Source organism: Ctenopharyngodon idella, chromosome 9 (assembly GCF_019924925.1).
Source record: "Ctenopharyngodon idella isolate HZGC_01 chromosome 9, HZGC01, whole genome shotgun sequence".
NCBI classification, from domain to species: Eukaryota; Metazoa; Chordata; class Actinopteri; order Cypriniformes; family Xenocyprididae; genus Ctenopharyngodon; species Ctenopharyngodon idella.
Genome location: NC_067228.1, coordinates 17465236 through 17491982, shown reverse-complemented (window position 1 = coordinate 17491982; position 26747 = coordinate 17465236). Strand labels below are relative to the sequence as shown.

The window sequence follows — 26747 nt, the reverse complement described above, 5'->3', positions numbered from 1 at the left end:
TTTAAATTTACAGAATAAAAACAGACACTTTATCGTGTACGTCGCTCGGATTTCCGATTCAAACATGTTCTTATAAATGAAGTTGTGTGGTCAATCTTCTACAAACACACACAAAAAACACAAAAGACTCCATAAACCGCGTATTCTTCTTTAATAATAGTACTATAATTAAGCATATTATTATTATTAAAAAATAATTTAGTTGACAGAGAAAAGTGCACGTCTGCATAAAAGGCATGCTGGAAAGTATTCAAAAGTTCAAAAATCTCTAGTCAAAAAACATGTAAAAGTAACTTTATTGCAGTTTCCAACTACATCAATTCTCAGCATGAGAAAAAAATGGAAACTTTTGGTACAGTTCATGTAGCTTTTGAGTACAAGTTAAAGAATGGTCATGCTCTTTTTTTTAAATGCAACTAATAATAACACATATGTACTCATACATACTCAAATATAAAACTGAAATCTTCCCAAGGACAACAAACAAAGCAACTAAACCAATATTAAAACTACTCCAGACAAAGACTAACTAAAAGTAAACAGAAAACCCAAATGAACCAATGAGGCTTTTTTATGTACAACCTTCACTTTAGTGCCATCAGTCTTAGGGTCTCATCTATAAATTGTATTGATCAAAAAGCAAAAACCTTACTGTGGTTAATAATTAATCAATGTACAGTGAAAACTGTGAAAAGTTACACTGGCAGTATAAAACAAAGAAATATTTTCAACTGATCACATAATATTTAAAATCGATTATATAAAATAAGATGTGTAAAAAAAAAAAAAAAAAAAATATTGTACAGTGCATTTACTGTCTTCCAGGGGTCTATTGCAGGCCATATGTGATCACTGGTTAATTCTTGTGCTAAATTGCAATATTTGTCCCAATAACAGTAGTCTAGTAGATGTAGATGCTGGGTAAGGACAGATCAGGCTGGAAATGAAGGACGAGGACTTAGATCACAACGCTTGTGCCACTGCGAGAGCTCTTATCCTGTAAGAGAGAGATTATTTATGATAAGACAAACAATAAATATTTCTATGTACTTTTATGGAGAAGACTCTTTTTTATGGAACTGGATTAAATATTTTTGAATGTTCTGATCCCAGTCTCACTTCTGACCTGTAATGCTGCCTGAATCATAAATCATGCACTGTTCGTTTGTTGGCCAGAGGAGAACTGGCCCCCTGACTGAGCCTGGTTTCTCCCAAGGTTTTTTTCTCCATTCTGTCACCTGTTGGAGTTTGACTTCCTTGCCTTGCGTAATTGAGGACACTTAATATTCAACAATATTACTGATCTGCCTGCATTGGCACAATTATATGCGAACTGAACTGAGCTGGACGATGACATCACTGTTTTCTCCAGAGCTGCTGTATAGATAAATGAACTAAATTAATAACGAATGATTTTTACAACAGAAATTAATCAATACTGAACTTACTTAAGCTGGACAATGACACTATATTCTTCTAGAGCTGCTATACAGCCAAAATTATATATTATAGGTGACTTGACTATTGAAAGTGACTTAAAAATACTAAAAATGCTACTTATTTTTGTTCAAATCACATGCACTCTCTCCATTTCAGCAAACCCAAGGGATAGTTTTATATTTTAGAGTTCACCCATAAGTGAAACTGTCACAGTTTACTCACCCTCATTTCATTCCAAACCTGTATGACTTTCTTTCTTCTGAGGAACACAAAAGATGATATTTTGAAGAAAAGTTTTTACTCATAAGCAAACTGAGACATTTGTCAAAATACCTTCTTTTGTGTTAGCAGAAGATAGAAAGTCATACCGGTTTGGAAAAACATGAGTGTGAGTAAATGATGACAGAATTTTCCTTTTTAAGTGAACTATCCCGTTGTTTTGAGAGCACAGTATTAATCACAGTCTATTAGTGATGAACAAATCATAAATCTTCATATTCTTACCGAGAAATGGTCACTTCTCCTGCTGTGGCCAGTTATTATGTCAATGGAAGAGTAAGCTGGCGGTTTCTCAGACAGTCTCCCTTGAGATCGCTTTCCTTTTCTATAACTGTCCTCTTCGTCTGAACTCCAGGAGCCCCTACGCGGTGAAGGCGAATAGCTCCTGTCTCTATGGTTTGTCGCACGCTCCAACTCCTCCAGCAGCTCCCTTTTACTGCGAACACGTGGACGAGACCTATCCGAATCTCCCCTGCGTCCTGCTGAACCTCGACCTCCACGCCTATTATCCCAGTCTGACTCATCACTGTAGCTGCGTGGGATCCCTCTCTGTGAATTATCACGATGATGACCATTGCGGTTAGAGCTACCGCTGGACTGACTAGACTGCCGGGGTCTTCCACCATCATTGCCCCGCCGAGAGCTTTGTTTCGCTCGGCCAACGATGGGAGGCAGCTGGATGACCCTACGCTCTACACCTTGGACACCCATCTCATCCAGGGCTGAGAGCATGCTGGGCGGCCTGGCTGAAAAAGTCACAGCTTGATGGACAGGTTGAGGTGGTGGCGTTACATATTGGGGTTGTGGGGCTGCATATTGATGTTGAAGATTTTGGTGCGGGACTCCTGTGTAATGATGTTGAGGTTGAAGAATCGGGGCGGCCACATCCATCCCTCTTACTTGGGTCTCGAGAAAATCTAACACTTGGTTATTGCCATGTACACTCCCATTCATGCTGCCATTGGCATGGTATCCATGCTGAGGTACGTATGGTGGTTGATGGGCAGGAATGGCCATCGGGGCCATGGGAAGGTTGTGTTTGGATGAAGGTTCAGAAAAAGACCCTGTTGAGGACATATTATTAGTGTCAGTCTATTACTATTCTTTGAAGCAGCTACAATGTTATTAACAGATAGTAAGATAACACAGCAGTTATTAGTAAGGAAGTAATACTGACCTGAATAAAGTAAAGGGTTCCCCTGAGAAGACGGATTTGAGGCAATGGGGGCATAGATGGGCTGGCCATGGAGCCATGGTACCATTGCTTTTTGAGCATCACGCATCATTCTGTGGCGCATCACAGCTAAAAAGACAAATGAACATATATTTCACTATATTTAAATACAATCAAATTTTATAGGATGGGCTGTCAAAGAAGTCATCTGATATCAGAGATTCATATTTTATCAGTAATAATAATTAAATTATGCTATTATTATTATTATATAAATATATAATTATAATACCAACAACCACAATTAAGTATTATGAACATTATGGTTGTTATTATTATTATATAACAGAATACTTAGATCATAAATAATAATATATATTTATAAAGCATATTATATTGTATTGTCATAGTCTGATTATTTAGTTTGTATTGTCAAAATAAAAAATTAGGTCCATACAGTATTTTTATTATATATAATAGAAATATATATAATACATATATATAAAATATATAATAGAATATTTTTGTTGTTATTATTATTTAAATGAATACATGTTATTAATAATATTTATAATGAATATTATGTTGTATTATTGTAGTACTAATTTAGCTGTAGGACTAATTTAGTTTATTGTCAAAAAAGCGAAAAGTGAAAATAGATTCCACATATTTTTATTAATGTTATTATTAATAATAACAATAAAATATTATTAATATTATTGTTTAAATCTTACTAATTAAAATAATATTTATATTATTATTAATAATACTAAAATATTTATAATGTATATTATGTTATAATCATAGTCTACTGGGTATGTATATGTGTGTGTGTGTGTGTGTGTTTTTATATATATATATATATTTATCTGTATACACACACACACACACACACACACACACAGTCAAACCAAATATGACAAGATCTCAGAGTTAAACTGTCAGAAAAAATTAATCTTAATTATGTCAGATAACACATGGTCAGGTCAAAGTGTCTGAACAATTTTTGGTTCCAAATTGTTATCAGTTTTACTGGTAGTCCACTGTATGAAGAATTTTGGGTATAATATGTCACAGTTTATTTTGCTATCCTCACTTACATAAATGAACTATAGTGTCCTGTAATATATCAAAAATATCAAAAAATATAATATTAATATTGACACCCTTGGTAAATATGAGCAAAGGCGGCTGTGAAAATAAATCTGCATTGTTTATCCTTTTGATCTTTCATTCAAAAAATTCTAACCTTTCATCGAAGTAAAACATTTGAAAGTGGGGGGAAACTCACATTATGAAATAAATGTTTTTCTCCAATACATATTGGCCACAATTATTGGCACCCCTAGAAATTCCTATGAGTAAAATATCTCTGAAGTATATTCCCATTCATATTTACATTTTTTAGCACACCAGGGTGACTAGGAGCATGAAATTGTCCAGCCATGACTTCTTGTTCCACAGGAGTACAAATATGTGTAAACACAAAGGCCAAATTCCCGTAATCATTCATCACAATGAGAAAACCCAAAGAATATAGTTCTGATGTGCAGCAAAAGATTGTTGAGCTTCACAAAATAGAAAATGGCTATAAGAAAAAAGCTACAGCATTGAAAATCCCCATTTCCACCATCAGGGCAATAATTAAGACGTTCCAATCAACTAAAAATGTTACAAATCTGCCTGGAAGAGGACGTGTGTCTAAATCGTCCTAATGCACAGTGAGGAGGAGAGTTTGAGTGGTCAAAGACTCTCCAAGGATCACAGCTGGAGAATTGCAAAGATTAGTTGAGTCTTGAGTCTCAGAAAGCCTAAAAGAAATGATCAAACAGCACCTACATCCCCACAAGTTGTTCGGGAGGGTTTCAAGAAAAATCCTCTGCTCTCATCCATAAACAATCTCCAGCATATTCAGTTGTCAGACACGACTGGAACTTCAAACGGGACCGGCTTCTATGGTCAGATGAAACTAAAAACAAAAGCTTTTTGGCATCAAACCCACCAGATGGGTTTGGTGCACACATGGATAAAAAGTATCTCATGCCCACGGTTAAATATACTGCTGGATCTTTAATGTCGTGGGCCTATTTTTCTGCTGGAGGTCCTGGACATCTTGTTCAGATACATGGCATCAAAAACTAACAGATAAAAATCAAAACCTAACCGCTTCTGCTAGAAATCTTATAACGGGCCATGATTGGATCTTCCATCGGGACAATGATCCAAAACAAACATCAAAACCAACACAAAAATGTGTCACTGAGCACAAAATGAAGCTTCTGCCATGGCCATCCCAGTCCCCTGACCTGAACCCTAAAGAAAATGAGTGAACTGAAGAGAAGAAGCACCAACATGGAGCTGGGAATCTGAAGGATCTGTAGAGATTCTGTATGAAGGAATGGTCTCTTGTCAGGTGTTCTCCAAACTCATCAAGCATTTTAGAAGAAGACTTAGAGCTGTTATCTTGGGAAAAGGACATTGCAATAATTGGGTGCCAATAATTGTGGCCAACGTGAACTAGAGAAAAACATTTATCTCATAATGAGTTTTCCCCCCCTTTTTCAATTGTTTTACTTCAATGATAGGTTAGAATTTTGATAATTTTTTGAATGAAAGGATAAAAGAATAAAAAAAAGAATAAAAAGGATAAAAAATGCAGATTATTTTTACCGCCGCCTTTGCTCATATTTACTAAGGGTGCCAATAATTGTGGAGGGCACTGTATATATATCGATAATCAAACATTTATACTAAGGACCTGACAACGAGTTGAAGTAGAACACTGAGAATATATGTAATAAATTGCCTAGTGTGATAGATCCACACAGTCAAAGATACTTCAAAGCGTGTGAATACCTTCTTCTGGGCAGCAGCAAGTACGAGGACAGCAGGGACAACGGACATAGCAGCAGCAGTTCTGAGGACAACACTGGCAGCAGCAGATACAAAGCAGCATGATCAGGAGCAATGCCCCGAGGATGATGAGCAGCACAGTCAGCCAGTCTGGGAGGAAGAGGGGATGTGACCTCATCAGCATCTATAAATGTTTTTTGGTTAAAAGCAAGTCTTCGGTGTGTTAATACTTACGATACACGATGAGTCTGATTTCCTTGTCGGAGTCTCCCACAACATCACCCGCTGCGTCGATGGAGCAGAAATACATGCCGTTGTCCCACCACATGACCTCATTGATTACCAGGTCTGCATCTATTAAACATACATACAAAAATAACTGATATAACTGATTCAAAGTGATGTGAGATCCTGATTAATGAGCTTCCTAAGACTTTTTGAGATTGTAATACATTGTTTTGCATGACTGTGGTTCTGTGTAAATATACAGCAGTGGTTGTCACACACAGTTTTCTACAATGTAATTAAATCTATAAAGCCTCCTGTATAATATTTGATAAATGAATGTCTCTGAATTATTAACTGATCGAAAAGCAATCTACTACATGCCTTCTACCTTCTAGTTGATAGTTTAGACTTTTTTAGTAAGTCAAAATCTTTAATGATTTTTATAAACTAAACAGTAAGAATAACTTTTAAATTGTTAGTAATATTTCAAGATGAACATTTACTGGACTGAAACAAGACTAAGCATTTAAACAATCTTGCTAAGACATTATTAGGAGATGTATATAGGAGATAAGTGTATATCTAGATGTATAGATATACACTTGATATTTATATGCATTTTATGCAAGTAGTCTGCTATACTGTTATAAAAATCTCATCGATTTACATTACAAGCTATCAGAATTGCACATTTTTGCTCAGTTTGGACCTCTGTATAAAATTTGTTTTATTCTCCTCAAGTGTGAGCTTCATATTCTCACTATATCATCCTATATGAGCCATAAAAAGCATGATGTATGAAATACGCAAACCTTTTTCTTTTAATTCTTAAAAAAAAAATTCTCTAAAAGTTCAATAAACTGTTCCATTTAAAAATGATTTTTCTTACTATTATTTAATAAATCAGGCTTTACAGGGTTAAAACATCTTGTTCAGTGATTAAAGCTCCTGTAGGTCCAGACTCACTGTTTTGCATGGAGATCTTGCGCTCTCGATACTCTGTCCCCAGCATAGCTTCATTGATGCCTCTTTTCTGAATCACTACGCGGACAGTGCGCTGACTGTCTGGACAATCATTGGCTGGGTCCTGCTTCAGACCCAGAGCTGCTTGATATGCTGAAGAAAGAGAGAACCACACATGGTCACATCAATCTATTCGGACAATAAGAGATTTGCTCACAACAGTTTTGCAGCACTCAAGCCTTCTATATTCAATTAACCTATACCACTCACCAGTTGAGTAGTATTCCAGAACTGGATCCAAACAGAAGGACTTGTATCGCCATGTGACCAGGACATCTTGTTGGTTCGCAGAGGTGGAATAGTCACAGCGCAGAGTGACAGAAGCAAATAACATTGTGTATCTCTCTGTCTGAGGAACAGTAACCTGGATAGACAACAGCTCTGGGAAGAGAGGGAGAGGGATCAATTAACACACTGTTTGCATCAGGGTTCCCACACCTTTTGGACAACAATTTTCCATTATTTTCACATTCATTATTATTATTATTATTATTATTATTTTACTCACAAATAACGATTTTTAACCAATTAAATATTCTAGAGCTGAGCATAACAAAAAAATAATCTTGCTCATTATACAAATTTGAAAGGCTGCATTTATTTCCATGACAGCTCCAGGCCTGAAGAAAAAAAAAAATCACTGTTTTAAAAATCTTTACATATATAAACAGAATTAAGATTCAATAAAACATAACATTGAAGCATGTTTACAAGCAAGCTTGTAAATCACGTGATCGGGTTTATCGGCCTGTCATGTTTGCGTTTGCTAATCATTAACTTCGCCAATGAACAGAATTTTCAGAAAATATTTTAAAAGCGGTATAATGTGATAGTAAACAAACCCCTAATATTCCAGTTTAACGCCTGACAGTTATTCTGAATGGCAACTTACCTGTTGGAAATACGCAGAACACGAGCGCAAACACCTTGAGCTTCAGTGTTTCTTTCATGTTTCTCGGTTACACGGAAGTTTTTTTCCTTCACTGTATTTTTCCAGAACACAGCAAAATCTTATATTTGCGACTCAAACAAATATAGACAATATACGATTGCCATCACGTGTTCATCCAGAAATGTTCTTTTTTACCTATATTCTCTCGAGTCAGTGTAAACACCTTTACTCTTCGGAAGCCCGATTACCCTCCCCCATTCCACGATGACGCCAAAAACTCCACCCATCAACAGGTGCACAACACCTAGAAAAACCGAGTTAGGTCATGTTATTCTATTAAAGGTGATTCATTATTGATTATTGTTCAACATCAAATTCTTGTTTTTCACATTGATATTATTCTAACTGTGTCATTGCTCAAAATAAAAGGGCTGTTGCATTGTTTACTTTATTCGGTAGAATGAAAAAAAAAAATAGATGTTGGTATCATTTTTAGCATTTAACCACCAGGGGGCGTCACTTGATGGACCAAGAGACTCCCTTCACAATATTTTATTTTTGTAGTAACGAAGCAGCTGAAAACTACTCAAACCCCCGTAAAACCAGCCAACAGACAAGCCTGTCTAGATGTGGAGACTAGCAAAACAGCTCAGACCAGCTTAGACTGGTTAAAGGTAAATTAATTCCAGCTCTAAGTTCTGAATAACTTGGGTTCATTCAAACTACTGTAAAATGCCACACGTGACCACACATTTAATATTAATATGGCGATTTGCGACGTTTTTGTTGACTATAAACTGCCTAAACATCTTATTGGCGGTGAAAAATGTTTATTATTAATTGTTAATAATAAATGTTACTAACTATCAACTATAACACAATGTGAGAGTTTTTGAAAAGAGAGCGATACAGAGATCTGAGCGTATAGTTTGAGCACTAAACACCTGCAAGGGCTCGTATCATATTGTTTCCTGGTATTGTAATCTCATCCTGAAAGAAGCATCCTTTCCTTTACTGTGTCCTGTCTAGTTTCCTGCTTGGACTTGATTCTGTATTGGTGAAAAAAAAAAAAAATCTTATTTGTTTTCCTATGTATGTTGAAGCAAGAGGAAAGACATATTTTCTCATGAAAGGTTATCTGAAAAAATAAAAAGCTTTCAAGGAAAGTCTGTTCACTCGGCGGCCATATTTGCAGCGCCTCCGGGCAGCGATTTCGGGCATCCAAGACCAAGACCTATTTATTTGAATGGGGGAATCCTGAAATCTCAAAAACTGCTTGGCGAACTCACAATTAAATAACATATTTCAAATCAGCAACAAAATCTGACATGAACTGTCCCATAAATGTTGTTTCTTGTGCTCAAATAGCTTTAAAAAAGCTTATTTTTTTCAGGCTAGAAGACTCAACGCGCATGTGCAGTCCTAATCGCGAGTCTTCGGTTTCTATGGGAACCGGAGCCTCTAACTGCAGCTGCAGTGACGCAATGACTTTACCAATCAGCGATTGGCTCTTTTATTATTAGGGGGCCGCACTGTGATCCTTAAAATGAGTCTTTTAATTTGTCATCAAATGATTCTTGTTTAAATAAAAAATATTTTTTGGAATTTAAACTATTTTAACACTGAATGACATTTTAGTGGGTGTCTTCTGTAAATCATGGTAAAAAAAAAAAAAAAAAAAAAAAGAAAGAAAGAAAAAAAGAAGAAGAATGATAGTCATTTTCAGAAAAATATAAAATTAAACCAGACACATTCTAATGTATGGGGAAAAAAACAAAATTCAAAGCTGTATTACACTTTTGTTTGTTTTATTTGTCTTTGACCCTCATATCAAAATCATTATTTTAAAACCATGGAATACAAATAAATGGCACATTATAAAAAGCACAAACATTTATGCTTCCCTTGAGAGTCAGCCAACTGATTAACACTGATACAAATGTATAGTACAGTGCAAACAAAGGCCATATTGAAATATCAGAGACAATGTCCCATTACAGTACTGAAGATATACAAAATACCAAGGAATGTTTAGAGCACTTAAATATCATCTGAACCATTTTAAAGTCCTTTTTAGCACAACTTTAGTGCAGTGGCAGTCTTGAGGACTGATGAAGAAAGTAGGTCATAATTAAGCAATATAGACATTAAAAACAGACACACACACACTACGTTCTTGCCCTTGACCAGCAAAAGTTCTCAAGCTCTTCATGTCTGTGTGATCCTAAAATGTGTCTTGCTGACTGATTGATGCTTAGTGTCTGGGGCATTTCTCTTCAGCTTGATGGTGATGTTATTAGTATGATGTCAGCTCAGTCTGAGGACGTCACACAATTAGAGAGTCTCTGCTTAGATGAGTGGTCTGTTAAAAAACACCAAGAGCCACACATTAGACACCCATTAGCATGATGCGTTTGCAGATGCGTTGTTAGTGTGCCAGTGTAATGCAGTACTTAGAGCCCATTAGAGTTAGTGATGACATTTATGACACATTCAGGCAAACAGAACAAACACATAAAACCTGCCTGAGAAATCAAACTTTTTGACGATTCAAACCGGACTTACATACATTCTTGTAAAGAATATGATTTACATTTCAGCATACACAAAATAAACTGTACAATTAAAATAATTTCATATTCAGATCTCTCTAGGTCACTCTTTGGAAAACAAATGACATAAAAATACAACAACAACAACAAAAAAATCTAGGCTGGCAGTAGATGTCTAATCTATTTCTTCAGATTTAAAAATATAAAAAGGTATTTGTGAGATAAAATAAGAAATAGTCAAATTGTGAGATATAAAGTCATAACTTTTTGGATATAAATTCACAATTGCAAAAAATAAAGTTTTTTTTCTATCATTTTTTATTATATACACTACTGTTCAAAAGTTTGGGTCGGTAAGATTTTTTAATGTTTTTAAAAGAAGTCTCCTAGGCTCAATAAGGCTACATTTATTTGATAAAAAATCATAACAATGAAAACTGTAATATTGTGAAATATTATTACAATTAAAAATAACTTTTTTTATTTTAATGTATTTTAAAATGTAATTGATTCCTGTGATGGCAAAGCTGAATTTCAGCATTACTCCAGTCCTTGTTAACAGTAGTTCAAAACAGTAAGTCTGAGAAGGAAATAGGAAATTCTGTTTAACATAAGTTTTTAGCTACAAAATAAACATCATAATTTTACCCGTCAGTCTAGTAGTAGCTCCCTAAATTCTGAAGCTGTAAGAACAAGTTTTATATTTAAATTTTATTTTTGCCACTTTTATTCCAGGGAATGGGATTGAGAGATGTGGCAAGCTGGATTTGACCTTGCAAAACCCAAAAGGCCACAGGTCTGAGAAGTGCATGATTTCTGAAACTGATGTTAGGACTAGAATTTTCAGATTATGTAAATATGAATGAATCATACATGGTTGGTGAGATGAGATGTTTTTTTGACAAGATACAGCTTGTTTTCAAAGATAGAACACTTATTTGTGCTCTTTAACATTTGGGGCTTTACATTTCATATTAAAGGAATCTCACTCATCTCTTCTTTTTAGGCTTGGAGGAAGTTTGTTCCACCCTTCAATGTACAGAAACCAGGGCTGACCATTATAAGTAACTCACCAGTTTCCTGGGTTTGTCCCTGTCCTCCCTGCGCTCCTGTAGCGTATGGGACAGTCCTTGAGCCGGACGTGTGTATGAAAAAGGGCGATCAACAGTCCTGTACCGTTCCCTCGCTATAAGCTCTTCAGTTCTAAACCTCTCCGCCTCCCTCTCAGAGTACGGAGGTAAAGGATCATCCTCCTCGGGGCGGTTGCTAGGTGACCTGTTGTTGTAACAGTCACTGCTCTTCTTCGAACTGCCTTTTGAGGGTGTGTCACTGTCATCATCAGTCCTCCCACCCCACTCTCCATGGCCCCTAGCCTTGCGCTCCAGTAAAGTGTTCAGGTAGGTATCGTCATATGACCTCTGGCGTGCAACATAACGCTCACTGTCACCTGCGTCACGCCTTTTTGGTGGGGAAGGTGGCGAGCCTCGACGACGCCAGTTGTTATCGTCATCATCACGAGAATAACGTGGCCCGTCTCGGTATGACGGTGGATAGTCCCGCGACCTTGGTCCCATTTCAAAGTCTTGCTGAGGTCCACGAAAGTCACCTCTTCGTCGACCGTGTGGGCCATACGAAATAGCAAACTCTTCCAGCTCATCTAGTGACCCCGTGCGCCCCCTGGTGAAAGCTTTGCGAGGCAGGTGCTCAGAGCGACAGTTCCACCTGCACAAACAGTCATGATATTATTAGTGCACACAAATACACTAAAGACCCGATATACTCACAGCAAAGTTCTTTTTCGTTCTTCGCTTAGGGGTAAAAAGAAGTTTGAAATATGTGACCAGCGGTATACTGTAAGCGAACATCCCGATGCCGCCCACACTGCTGAGACCGGCATTTAGATGAATACGTAAATATGTGCTGTGCACTTTCAACAACAAAATAAACACAACAAAAATGGCTGATGAGAAAACAGCAGTTAAGAAAGCATCTGATCATAGCGATGAGGATATGTTTGCACAAGCCATAATACAGTTATTTAGGATTCATTGATGAATAGAAGGATAAAAATAACAGCATTTATTTGAAATATCCTAGAAAACTTTTTTTTTTGTAACATTGAAAATGTCTTTATTGTCAATTTAATGTGTCCACAGACCACCTAACAACCTCCTGTGTCTCTAGTTTGAAAACCCCTGTGCTGAATTATAAGGTCATGCACACACAGTCACACACGCACACTGAAATTTTACCTGTTGTCATGCTCGTCCTGATAATGTGAGGGGCGGAGCCCATGGCCAATCGATGTTGTTCGGAGACGCGCCTCATCAATGTGGTCACTGATGGGTGGTAGTGCTTTCCTCTGGACCTGCCGATAGGTCTGTCTAAAGTCTGTGTCACCATCGTGCAGAGAGCTCAGTTCTGATAGGCTGCCAGCTGCTGACACAATGACATCTTTATGGACTTGATGTTCTGCTTTTCTTTTACAATAACACTGACGTAAACAACACAAATCTATTGCCATTGCCTATAGCATGTAGCAGGAAATCTAAATATGGCAGAAATGATGAACTGGTTAGAATATTATGAATTTTGATCAAGAAGCATGCATAATCACAGATTTATTTTAAAGGGGTAGTTCATCTAAAAATTAAAAATCTGTCATCATTTACTAATTGTCATGCCGTTCCAAAACCTGTATGACTTTCTTCTATGGAACACACAAAAAATGTTTTTGATGTTTTGGAAATTTGTTTGTGTGTGTGTGTGTGTGTGTGTGTGTGTGTGTCCATTCAATGAAAGTGTGACATCCTTCAAGATATCTTTTTTCTTCCACAGAAGATAAAAAACTATACAGGTTTGGAACAACATGAAGGCAAGTAAATGGTTTTTTTTTTTCAGATTTTCCGTTTTTTGGGTGAACTATCCCATGAATGTAAAAGGCAGGTCCATGGGTGAGTTTAGATTGGAAACAATCATTATTTTTGACACTTTGATTTGGTGCCGCTTTTCTCTTCGATTTGGTGCCGCTAATGTTGCATAAACTACATATTAGACCTTTAAAAGGACAGTTATGATGATGATGATGATATGAATTAAATAAGTCATCAGGTGTGTCAGTTGACCATTGTTACATCACCGACTCAACTTTAAAATTAAAATTCAGCCTTCCTTTTTCACACGCATAAATATACTGTACAGAAACATGCTGACTGCATAGAGGCTTACATGGATGACTGGCCCCCTTGGTAGGGTGGAACTGCGCCAGGTCCCTCTCTACGTAGTACACAACCTTCATAGCGTCCTGACCCTGACTGGCCTGGAGTCGATAGCCACTGCGCACTGTAGACACACACATGACCCGTGTGTTGCTACTATGTCCATATTACCATACATACTGCGCATAATTTAGAGTTTAGTTTAGGTTAGTTCACTCAAAAATGAAAATAATGTCATTTATTACTCACCCTCATGTTGTTCTACGTAACCGACCTTCGTTCATGTTCGGAACACAAATTAAGATATTGTTGATGAAATCTGATGGCTCAGTGAGGCCTCTATTGAGAGCAAAGCCATTCAAGCTCTCAAGGTCCATAAAGGTACTAAAAACACATTTAAAACAGTTTATGTCAGTTCAGTGGTTCTATCTTAATATTATAAAGCGACAAGAATACTTGTTGTGCACCAAAAAAACTAAATAAAGACTTTTCAACAATATCTATATGGCTGATTTCAAAACACTGCTTCAGAGCTTTAGGAATCGAATCAGTGAATCGGAGTGCCAAAGTCACATGATTTCAGCAGTTTAGCCATTTGATAGGAGATCCGAATCACTAATTAGAAACAAAAGATTCATAAAGCTCAGAAGCTTCATGAAGCAGTGTTTTGAAATTGGCCCATATAGATATTGTTGAAAAGTCGTTATTTTGTTTTATTTGGCAAACAAAAAGTATTCTTGTCACTTTATAATATTAAGATAGAACCACTGAACTCACATGAACTGTTTCAAATATGTTTTGAGTACCCTTATGGACCTTGAGACCCTCTCAATAGAGGCCTCACTGAGCCATCGGATTTCATCAACAATATCTTTATTTGTGTTCTGTAGATGAATGAAGGTCTTACGGGTTTGGAACAACATGAGGGTGAGTAATTAATGACATTATTTTCATTTTTGGGTGAACTAACCCTTTAAAACACACAAATGTAACACTCAAACAGGACTTGGTTAAGCTTTTACAGAAGCATGCAAACTATTTTAGAATATTGCATACTGTATTTACGCAATTATTGGATTTTGGGACAAATTCACTAAACTGCTCCATTTTAGCCTGCTGTACCACAAAACCCTGTGTCTTATACATGCACCACCTGCAATCCAGCTCAGCCAGTATAACTATGGAGGATTAGGAGTGCCACTTAAAAATAATATGTAAATAAATAAATCTATTTAAATTGAGAAATAAACACTTTTTAAAATATTTTCTGTTTGATAAAATTAAATGTTAAAACGTACATTAATTTATTGTTATATTTTAGTAAAAAAAACTTTAAATGCAGCTTCTAAACTAAACCATTTGCAAAACTTTTTATTTATTTGCCAACAAAGTTTAAAAATGTCATTCACACATGAGAAGATCCATAGACTTTCAATGAACCAATTCCTCCTTCAGTGTTTGCCACTCAGCTGTTTTACAAATGTTTCTCTTGTTAATACTACACACATACAGTGTGAAACCAATCACCAATCCCATAGACAAAACAACTGCTATCTTCACAATGCCAGCTAGCTTGTTCCACTGTCAGCATCTTTAAAACTTAAGATAACTCTATTTCCAAGTCTTTGTCTACTGCTGTTAGCTCATGTTCACAAACATACTCAAATACAGCAAATACTCTCATCTCATCCAACCACAATTCCTATCCCTTAGCCTGTTTCATAACATGAAGACAAAAGTTGCAGGACCAGCTGAAAATGATGTTAGTTGAGTTTGATTTGAGTTAGATGATGCAGACATAAGTTGTTCAATCAAAAGAAGATGCATTTTCACTAGACAGGCATTGGACAGATGTGTTCAAAGAAAAAGCAATGACTTTACACATGCTGCTGTATTTTTTACTTACCTCCAGCTATATTGTTTTCTGCTGAACGAGGTAATGTAGATAACTTGGGTTCAATGATGGATGGAGCGGCTGGAGGGACCACAGAAACCACAGGCACACCAGGAACATAGTAAGGTTGGTACATGGCAATCTGAGGAGGTTGGCCGCTCTTTGCCATCTTTCCTGCCTCGTATACTGAGAAGGCAAAACGGAATTTTTTTTTTTTTTCAGCTTGTGAATACATACAACGTGTAGTATGCATGTGTGTGTTTGTGTACTCACAGTGTTTTGGACAGCAACATGTATCAGGACAGCAGCAACAGCGTACATAACAACAGCAGGAGTGAGGGCAACACTGGCACCAGCAGATCCCAACCAACAACAGGAAGAGAACGCTACCAAGGACGACAACTCCCACAAACACCCACTCTAAAAGGGGGACAAGAAAGACTCATCAGGAAACTTGGTTTCCGTGACACAAGCAGATGCTGAAGGAAGTGCTGTCCTGAAATCATTTTTGCCCACAGGATGTGAAGTCTCTGATCATGACCAACCACAAGGGAGAGTGTGAATGATGCAGAACCTCTTATCTGGACTCTCTACGGGCCTAATGATGAATTTCCTCTGGGTGTGGTGTTAAAATTCCAATGGCATACATTACTGATCTTTTTCTTGACAGAGATACTTTACATTCTCAAGAATGTTCATATTTATTTGTCTCTGAGCACTTACAGCATGGGGTAACAAGACATTACTTTTTCGAAATAAAGAGCAAAGTAACATGTTTGTTTATGAATTTACACCATAATACCAGAGCTGGGTATTAATAAAAATTCTCAATTATATTCCAGATTCAATATTTAAGTTAAAACTGAATTTTTACTCAATGGAGTTCATTTGTATGGTTCATTAAAAGCACTGGCTTTATAAGAGTCATTTGTTCGTGAACGGGACTACAATGATTCTGTTGCATGTTACTGATTCACTAAAAAGAACCACTTCATAAGAGTCATTTGGCGAATCAGACTACTCGTATTCTTGCCATTATTTCATTGTACGTCTTTTACCATGAGCTGTTGACATAACAGCAGGGGCACATCACCGATTTTGGAATTTTCTAATTGCAATTAATCGCTAATCACTATTTTTAACCAGGCCAACATAATGCCGCTTTCAAATGAATAAGAAGTGTTACTTCTAAATTTACCTCATAATTTGGTGTGTATGTGACAGCATGCAAGCAAGCAGCATGATGCGATGCAGCAAAATTATTGCTCCAATTATAATCAATGAAGTGTCTTAGAATAAAAAAACTGCAAGCATTCTGGAAGAGAGAAAGCACCAGCACAGGGTGAAATAAGTAACTAATGTGTTACTTTCCATTAAAAAGTAACAATCGTGATTAGTTGCGCAGTAATATAATGCATTACGTCATGCATATATGTATAATGTGTAGTAATGTTATGCTAAACTGACAATTGTATCCTGAAATTTTGAATTATCACTTGTTGTTTTTTAATTTTCAGGGGGAACACATCAGATCAGAGCATTTTAGAGTTTGCTGATTGCAGCAGAGGACAAAGCAGATTAACTGAAAAGGGCCTGTGTGAGAGAGCACTCACTGAAAAGGAAAGGGGGAGAAAGAGGTAAGGCAGGCGTACCTGGCATAATCTCCAAATCAAACTCAGGCAGGATGTCATCCAGCACACCTGTCCTACCTGGAGAAGGGAGAAGATCAGACATGAACAGCAGCAGTGGGCAGCAGGTGGAAGTTCAAAGTTTAGGGCCGTGGGTAAAGGCTTGTGCGTGTGATATTATGGAAAAGTTACACTGTTAGTGGCTGTGAATTAATCAAAAGTGTAGTTGAAAGCTGATTTGATCATTTTGATTCATGGTTTTAAACACATTTGGCAATTTTCTCAGTTCAGACTAAATCAAGAACAGTGTTTTAGTTTGCATGTATATACAGTAAACTCTCAGAAAAAGGTACACTCGCTGTCACTGGGGCAGTACCTTTTCAAAAGGTACACCTTTGTACCTAAAGGGTGCATACTGGTACCTTAAAGGTACATATTAGTACCTAAAGTGTACATATTAGTACCTAAAATGTACAAAAGTGTACCTTTTGAAAAGGTACCTCCCCAGTGAATGCTTTTGTAACTTTTTAACCAGTCAAAAGTCTGGACACAATTCACAGAATTTATGTTTCTCATGATGCTTAAATACTTTAAATTGATTTGTTAAGCATGAGTGGATAATTCTGGTCACTGGATAATCCTTATACTTCCAATTTTGTTACTTCATAGCTTTGATGACTGTACTACTATTCTATAATATATATATTAAAAAAAAACCTAATAATAAAGAATGCATAGGTGTGTCTAAACATTTGATTGGTAGTTTATGTGCATAGGTGTGTGTCTGTGTCCCTGACACATGCCAAGAAAAAGTTGAAAGGTCAAAATCCTCTGTGGATGAGTAACTAATTTTAGGCCAGAGCTGTGTTTCTGTAGTGGTTACTGACAGTAATGATATGTTGACATGTTTCTGGTTCCCAGGGCTTATGCCAATGTAGATGTGTACATTCGTTTAGTATTTATATTTGGCCTGAGCACAGATCAGGTTCACTAATGTGCACGAACGGAGAGAGAGTGGGAAAGAGATGAGGTAGAGGGGGCTTCAGTGGGGGAGACAGTGGGGGAATATGGGAGACTAATTAATCACACAGCCTCATTAACCATCTCGAAAGGGGGCAAGGGTACGTCATCACCATGGAGACAGTGTTGGCATTGTTTGGAATTAAAAGGTGTCCCAGAGCACTGTCCAATTACCTTCAACAAAGGTCTTCCCTGAGAGAGAAATGGCCTTACATGTACAGTCTATTTTACACTGAGTATACTTTGTCAATGGCTGGCACACTGCCAAAAATAAAGAGCATTCTCACCATATAAACTGGCCTCAATGTTTAGCCTAAGGCCTGAAATGTTATGTGTCTGAATACAATTCATAATGCAATAGGAGATCTAATCTTATCTGATAAGTTAGCATGAAATGAAAATTCACCCTATCTGTTTTCTAATCTTGTGATCTTATTGTGAACAATTTATCAGTGCATGCTTTTTTGTTTTGTTTTTTTGAGCATGTAATTTTTAATCAAAATGTCAAAACTTACAAAACTCCGCCCTATCTTATAATTGACCGCAAGCGCGCATTCAGATCTGCCTATATCCAATCAACAGCCAATCGATAGAACCCTATCTACAGTCCCTATTCTACATTTTTCCCCCCATAATCCATTTCACTTGGATGTACGTCAGAATGTGGAAGAAATTACATCACGACTTTAAATTTTGTGAACACAGACGTATTTTATGAGACATAACAAAAAGCCACAAGTCTTTAAAGTGAATTAGAGGGTGTTGTAAACAAATCTGCCCACTGTCAGAGCAGATTTATCCCTGAGTGACAGGAAGTGCTTAGCTGGCAGAGAGGAAGAGGAAAAATAATATCCACCTCCATCTCCTCTACTCCTCCGTTACAGTCATTAAACCAACTGTAACCTGAGAGTAAAGGGGACCTCAGAAAAGAGACTAGAGACATGAAGAGAGAAAGAGGCAAGCAATGTAGTGTAGATTGCAAGTTATTATCAGATTTAAAGGGGTAGTTCACCCAAAAATGAAAATTCTGTTATTGTTCCAAACTTGTATGACTTTTTTGTTCTGTGGAACACAAAAGAGGATATTTTGTTTTTGTCCATAAAATGAAAGTCCATGGGGCACAAAACAACATTATACCCCAGTGACTTGATATGGAAAAAAAAACCCACTTATTTTGTGATTTACAGAAGAAAGACAGTAATACTGGTTTGAAGTGATGACAGAATTTTTATTTTTGGGTGAACTATCTCTTTTTTGTAATATACCCTACAACCAATTGTGTTCTATAACACTTTTATGTCAATTGGGAGAAAATGAATTAAGAGCAAATATGGTCCAAGTTCCCACCTAGGAATACTTAACACCAAAACACCAAACGAAATTCAAATGTTTAGAATAATAACAAACTTTTTTCACAGTAATTTGTTGTATTATCTATAAAAATGAGTTCATTTGCTTGGGTAAGATAACAAATTACTGTGGTAAAAAGTGGGTTATTATTCAAAACAGTTGAGTTTTGTTTGACATTCACAGTAAAACTCTATTGATTCATTTCACCTGCATTGATATCACAGAATTCTGAATATGGTATTATAAGAAATTACTGTTAAATACTGGTAATTACAGTGCAATTCCTAATTCTGAGTAATAGTGTTGCTTTTCTAAGATAAGAACCAGGAGGTAATATGACTACACAGCAAGTGTGATGAAATAGGGAGTGTCTGGTTCAAAGTCAAACTTTTAACCACCAAATATTACACTCTCCATTTCATAAACCAGTTAAATCTTGATTACTCAGAGGGCAGGAGCAACATCCTCCACTTCTTAGCGCCTACATAACACTCTCGTTGATCCTCCTGTGTAAGCTCTAACCCTCTCATGTTATTTTTCTCTTCACCGCACAGGACTGTTCGGGAGTCTCTGGCATCCTCTGGCCCCTGAAACCCCCTTCGTTCCCATGGAAACGGCTTAAGAAGTGGCTTATATTGCTCATGTCGATAACGGCCGGTTATTTACTCTTTGTCTGGCATGAGGCGTCTGACTTTGCTTTGTCCAGCTGACATAGAAATAACTTATGCTGTTGGGGTCAGTCCCACAGCACCAAACAAATTGTTTCTCTCTGCAGTGATCCTGTCCAGGACATGTAAAATATGTGAGGTTGTCCTGATCTGCCTGGGCACAAATGAACAATAGCTTCTCTTATTAAGGATCTGAGCCATGTCGAGAAGCATGCGCCGTTCAGTTGTAGCCATGGTAGCGCTTGTAAGTGCACTCAGGAATTCAGACAGGGATTGGCATTAACAATTATTTAGATACAACAACCCAGCATGCACACACAAAAGTAAACACTTGGAAAGCAAGGTTTTAGAGAACATGCTACTTTTTCATAGAAAATTGTGTAAATAATCACAGATATTGGGAGTCCCTAAAGCACAGCATTCACTATTTCAAGCATTTTTAACAGTTCAGACTTTTTAAAAACCATGTTATACCCATCTAACAAAATATGTTCCCATTAAGGTCCCAAATACATTGTGTTCTTTCTTGATTATTTGACCGTTAATCATTTTACAAACATAATGGGAACGTTACTGTAACGCTAGTGGGAACAAAAGAGATGGCAGGCGTTAAGCGGATCTATGTGCAGGGTTTATCTAAAAAAAAAAAAAAAAACACAAACTGAGACTAAGAACTAAGGAACACAACGAGCGAGGGAAAATTAGCTGTCAACAAAAGAACGCAAACCATCTATCAGTGTTGCCAACTGCTTTCAGTGGAAAGTAGCTAAAACTGGTGGCTAAATGTTGCTAGATGAGGTCATAATGGCCACTGAGTCCACTGATCTATATAAATATAAATATCAGTGGGCGAGTCTCAGATTCTAGATAAGGTTTGTCCAAGAAGTTGCTAGATTTGTCACTAGGCTTTTGAATAAAAGCCTCAAAAGAGGTGGGGAAGTCGCTAAATCTAACGACAAAATTGCTAAATTGGCAACGCTGCCATCTACATGTAACAGCAAACATCAACTGACAAGGAACAAGAGAAACACATATTCTATAAATACAGAAGGGGTAAGAAGCTAACAAGACACACCTGGGAACAATTATGAAACTAATCAACATGAAAAACTACAATGAACTACAAACATGGCATAAAAAACAGGAAATACAACAAAAGTCCTGACAAGACAGGTAACATATAACAGTTGCTTTTGAATGTTCTCTGAACACTCTGAACTATGTATAAATGTTTTTGTGCTTACTCAATGAAAACATTATGAAAGACCAGATAACTGTATTAACATTACTAGAAGAACATTTCTTCATAACTTTGAGAGAACCTTACAGAACGTCCTAACAAGATGTTGCCTGTTAGCTGGGTACAGAACTGACTTTTTTTAGTGTTAATTAAGGTTTTGAAAAGGATGTAAAATCATGAGACTCACCCTGCACCAGTAGCTCCACCTGGCCTTCATTTTTCCCTTCCAGGTCATCAGAAATGATCACCTTACAGAAATATACACCGCTGTCGCCCCACTGCAGCTGTCCAATGCGCAGATCTGCTTCTGAAAAGGCCAGAAAATATTATACTTCATATTGTTAAACCAAATTCTTTAATTGTAAACGTTTAGTTTTAATATTTTTAGTTTACATCGTAATATAAAAACTGATTAGATGTCAGTTGTGCAATTTGTTTAATCAGAAATACGTCACTCACTTTTAGCACTTAACGTTTTTATTCAGTAAGAACAAACCATCATTCATTCTCATTATCTTTCTGTAATATTTTGTCAGAATAATCACAGTCTTTGTTGGAGAGGTGACTGGAGGAGGGAGAGCAACAGAGCTTTGATGGCTAAAATCAGAGGAGAGGGTGTTTGCGTTTAATAAGGAAAGCCATGGGGGTGTTTTGTGAGACCTTTATGAGTTCCAGCCCCCTGACAATTGTGCGACCTAGAAAAAAACAGCCCTATTTAAGGGACAGGAAAACACAGCACAATTGCCTGGGCTTCCTAAGGAAGAGAGTGTGTTTACCCACAAAATTGAAGACTTGAGCATATAGAGGAGGCTCAAAATTTAATAATAATGTAACAAGATGATTTCATTACACAGTGGCCCCAAGAAATATTTGGACGATTAAGCCACAGTTAAATGTCATTTTATGAAGTCACCACAATAAAAAGAAATATTAAATAAGTGGCATCTGAAAACAAATTATGCTAGACCCTTTCTCAGAACTGGTGTCATTCAACTTTAACCAACTGATACATTTTCAAGTGTAATATGTATAAGTTATTATGCCAATGTTGCTTCATTAGGTTGCCAACTTGTTGACCTTTTTACCATTTCATGTTTCATGACTAACCTGTTGAACTGTCTAGTTAATAAATGACCATGAGAGTCCCCTTTGTGAGTCATTAAATCTGGAATTTCACTTTCCAACTGACTAATGCTGTTATTTTATTGTGCCACTGCCACTTATTGATCTGTAAAAGCTGTAAAGGTTATGAACAAATTCATGACAATATTCTGCCTTATATTTGACAGAACTTCACCTCTAATCAAGCTAAACATAAACAAAGTGCAGTAATAAGACCACAAAGACATTACTGTTAATGATGGAGATATCTCTTCCTTTGTAGTGTTCTGCTAAGGTCATAGAAGATCCCTGTCCTGAGGCCACGATGCGGACCGTGCGGCTCTTGTCAGAGCAGTCCAGATGAGACGTAGCTCCCAGATCAGATCCGCGGACCCCCAGGGACTCAGGAAAGGTGAAGGAATCCCGAGTGCGGTCTGTACAGTAAGACTTGTACCACCACTGTACCACTGCGGTTTGAGTGGAGTGGGTGGTGTAATGACACGGAAGAACAATTGTCGAGAACAGCATGGCAAACTTCTTCTCATCTTTCACAATCACCTGTACACCATTACAACTTTGCACTGTGCCAAAAGGAGAGAGAAAGAGATTTATAGTGAGAAAAAAACATTATTACTGAATGACAGCAACACAATTACACTTAAAGCTACACACTACACACCTTTTGCCTAGATTTTTGCCCTGTTTTGCAATATGGACGCTAGTAGTCGATGCTAGTTTACGAAAGTCAGAGCCAGTCTGCAGATTTCACAGAAAACCATGTGCATCATGGGCACAGACTTCAATTTTTTAGCTTCAGAGGAGGATATTAAATGTTTGATATTTTAAGCCAGTTTTAGAACACTTTTTTGCATTTGTCATGCATCTCCTAGTTACAAGGCGCATGTGTCAGTTTGCTGTGTTCAGAAAGACTTAAATAGTCTGTGATCCTCAGTGTATGATGGCCAGTTTATCTCTGTAACCAGTTATAATGTCGGCATATTTGTTTTGCATATAGAACTGTTAGGACCGTTAGAAGCAAGACAGTTAGAATTAAGACAAAAACCTATTCAAATACACAAATTATTTTTTGCAACCCTTTTTTGGAGACATCTAAATGCAGTGCAGAACCATTTTGTGTGATTTTTTTCCCAGCCAATAAATATAAAAAATAAAGACAAAAACTTTGCCAGAACTATGCAAATGTAGGTTTGTAGTTACTGATGAATATTATATTTGTTTTGTGATAACTTGGGTAACAGTACTGAAGGTTGAGCTTGATGAAAATAAAGTCAACGCTACAATTTGTGTCAAACATTGAGAATCTTAATATGAATTAATTCATTAAAATGATTTTTGTCTTCCTGTTGTGCTGTAGATGTACAGTAATGTTATTCCTTTGGCGTCACAATTATAATAAATGTGTATGTTTTTATATATTAAAATTAGCTGGTTGTTACAAAAAAGTTTTGAATTGAAAATAATTTCGACAAAAATCACCAATTAAGTGGCTGACATTGGGTGTTTAAAAGAAGATACTTTTGTTGTAGGCTAATTTTGTTGTAGGGTAATATTACTAATTTATCAACAAAAAAAATGTGTTTTTGTGCCTCTAATGTGTAAAAAATGAGAGACAAAACTGTATCCTTTTTGTGGAATTTAGTGGAACAGCAAACACACCCATGAGCAAAGAGAGTAATGCAAATTCCAAGATACAGTGAGCTTTTAGTGGCAACTGTAATGACTACTGACCTGTTCATGATTAGTATTATGGCATTTGAGTCTAATGGTATGTTTCACAGTGTCAGAGACAGGCATGTGTTCATTACCCAAAGCTCTTTCTCAGACTAGGCCTAACCAACCAGCGCATCAAAAAAACCTTATTTTGCTCACTGCCTCTTTTCGAGAATGCTTAGTCACTCCATTCCAAAGGGAATCGGCTAGAGATTACAAGGTGAGATGACCTGAAAACAAATGCCTAAAAACATCTGGATCTAGTCAGTCAGCATTTGAGTGTGTGTGTGTGTCTAAGAATGAAAGATTGCGTTTGTCCAGCCGTGTGTGGGAGATTATGGAACAGAAACTGGACAAAATCAGGGAAGTGCCCAAGTGCCCAAGATCTGCTGGTGTGAAAAAAAAAAAAAAAAAAAAACAGAAAGAGAAAAAAGAGAAGTGTGAGTAAAGAAAGTTAAATTCCATGCTATGCAGGGGGCGCAGAGAGGTGGGGGCTGTAGTTTTTTGGAGAGATGTCACCATCTGTAGCTCTGACTGTTTGGGGTGGAACCTAAATATTCTGAGAAATCTCTTACAAAAGATCAAGTTTGGTCCAAGTAGAGAGGAGGTCTTTTCCACAAACACAGAGACACCCAAATTCTCGTCAAAGGGTGGAGCACACTGCATAAAAATATACAACTGTCATTCATCACAGATGTCTGGATGAGATCTACACTCATTCATTGTTTCCTTAGAGGAAACAGAGCAACTTCCTGAGCATTTTCCAACTGTACGTTTAGAAAGATCATGTTGCTAAGAGGAATGCAGGAGAGAATTCTTGATTAAATTCATTAATACTCAGTTCAGGGTAGATGGGGTCCTCCTTTTGTCCTCTCTTTTGCTTGTCTGACTCATTGTTTGGCATTATGGTGAACCCCCCACTCACTAAGACTCAGTGCAGGAGGGGGATGTTGAGGTCCCACCAATAAGATACACTCATTGACTCAGTCATCCATGAACACCCAATTAGGTTAAAGAGATTTAAACCAAGCCGTTAGTAACAGAAAACTTTACTTGACTGTATGTGTTAATGAACTGTTGATGCTAACTAAATCATTAAAGGGAAGTGTATTACATATTATTGCAAATACTATTCAGCTCTTCAACTGCTCAAAACAACTTTTCTCTACGATGTTTATGCAAATTCACACATATACTGTCTACTGAGAGGGACTTTTAAAAGTTTAGTTTCAGTTCAGATCAGTTCATAAAGATGGCCACTGACTTGCTCATAAAACAAACATCATATATTGTATTGTCTCTGTTGCATCCACCCTTCATGAACTGATACAATGCAGCTGCACTCCCTGACACACATTCCAGCAGCACTTCCCACAATTCTCTCCCACAACAACAACTTTGGGATGTTAAATAGTTTCAAATGTTCATCATACTTTCTATGCAGTATAATTAAAGAAGGCTGTGAAGACTTTTATAAATAGATACTTTTATACACTCTGTCTCTCTCTCCCTCTCTGTCTATATATATATATATATATATATATATATATATATATATATATATATATATACATATATATATATATATATAGGCTACTTTTTTATATTTTACATGTATGCAGTCATTCTATAATCAATAATCAATAATAAAGATTATTGTTGAACAGATCTAGGCTACATTTTGATTTAAATCAGAGTCATTTGTTTTATTACTTTAGTTTGTCTTTAGCTTATAGTTTTGATTATAACAGACTCGTTTTACAATAAAAAGTGCCCAACAGGCTATGTCATTAAAAACATGATTTAAAAATGTAATAACATGAATAAATTGTTAATGTTTTGTCAGGTGTAAACGTAAATGGATTATAGTAAAAAACTGTCCGAGGACCCGTGATCAACCTAAAAATAAAGCCGGGCTCAAGGTTCTCTAAGCTCTCAACCTGTTGCGTTAGTTGTCTGTCTCAGTTTTCTATCTCTATATCGTGATGAAAAGGAAAACAGATTAATAACTTACGTGAAAATAATATGAATATAATCCAGGAACTGTGTAACAAAAACATGATCCAGTTTAGTGCGGTTTAGTTTGCAGGTATCTAGTCCATCTTCCCCCGGACTGTTATTCGCTTCATCTCTGTCTGCTGCGCTGGTTAGAATGAGCGGACTGTACCACTTTACTAAAGGGGGAAGAAACTGTGAAAATTGCAACGAAAACCAATATATGCTAAACGACTGTTGCTGAGTTGAAAATGTAAATTGATAAAAATGTAATTTATTGAAATAGTTGTCAAAGAACTATCAAAACTACTTTACATAACAGCCACCGACAAAGTCTCCCAATCTTCTAAAGTGGATGCGTCTTTCAGAAAAATACTGCAATACGTTGTTTTAAACGTAAAAAAGATATTGAGGTAACTTAAGGAGACTTCAAGTGCGATTTGTCTGGAAAACAAAACGCT

The 26747-nt window shown here is 36.8% G+C and overlaps 2 protein-coding genes across 6 annotated transcripts; both read right to left on the bottom strand.

The window, feature by feature from the left end:
- Positions 1–278: 278 nt before the first annotated feature.
- Positions 279–8138, bottom strand: ildr1b (immunoglobulin-like domain containing receptor 1b). Its single transcript, XM_051905267.1, has 9 exons — positions 8085–8138; positions 7890–7980; positions 7208–7378; positions 6941–7090; positions 5981–6100; positions 5750–5896; positions 2897–3022; positions 1945–2783; positions 279–997 (listed from the first exon to the last, which is right to left on the bottom strand). The coding sequence occupies exons 2-9, from the start codon at positions 7945–7947 to the stop codon at positions 959–961; spliced, it is 1650 nt and encodes a 549-aa protein (XP_051761227.1). The 5' UTR covers positions 7948–7980; positions 8085–8138; the 3' UTR covers positions 279–958.
- A 1542-nt stretch (positions 8139–9680) lies between these two features.
- On the bottom strand, positions 9681–26456 carry ildr2 (immunoglobulin-like domain containing receptor 2). 5 transcript variants are annotated; one of them, XM_051905261.1, is made up of 10 exons: positions 26306–26456; positions 22812–23141; positions 21647–21766; positions 17206–17262; positions 15827–15973; positions 15566–15739; positions 13670–13783; positions 12694–12880; positions 11515–12163; positions 9681–10251 (listed from the first exon to the last, which is right to left on the bottom strand). In XM_051905261.1, exons 1-10 carry the CDS (start codon positions 26349–26351, stop codon positions 10216–10218), a joined length of 1860 nt encoding a protein of 619 aa, XP_051761221.1. In that variant the 5' UTR covers positions 26352–26456; the 3' UTR covers positions 9681–10215. The 5 variants fall into 5 exon arrangements, with proteins under 5 accessions (XP_051761221.1, XP_051761222.1, XP_051761225.1 ...); XM_051905262.1 differs by having other exon boundaries at positions 12694–12877; XM_051905265.1 differs by lacking the exon at positions 13670–13783.
- Positions 26457–26747: the final 291 nt, after the last annotated feature.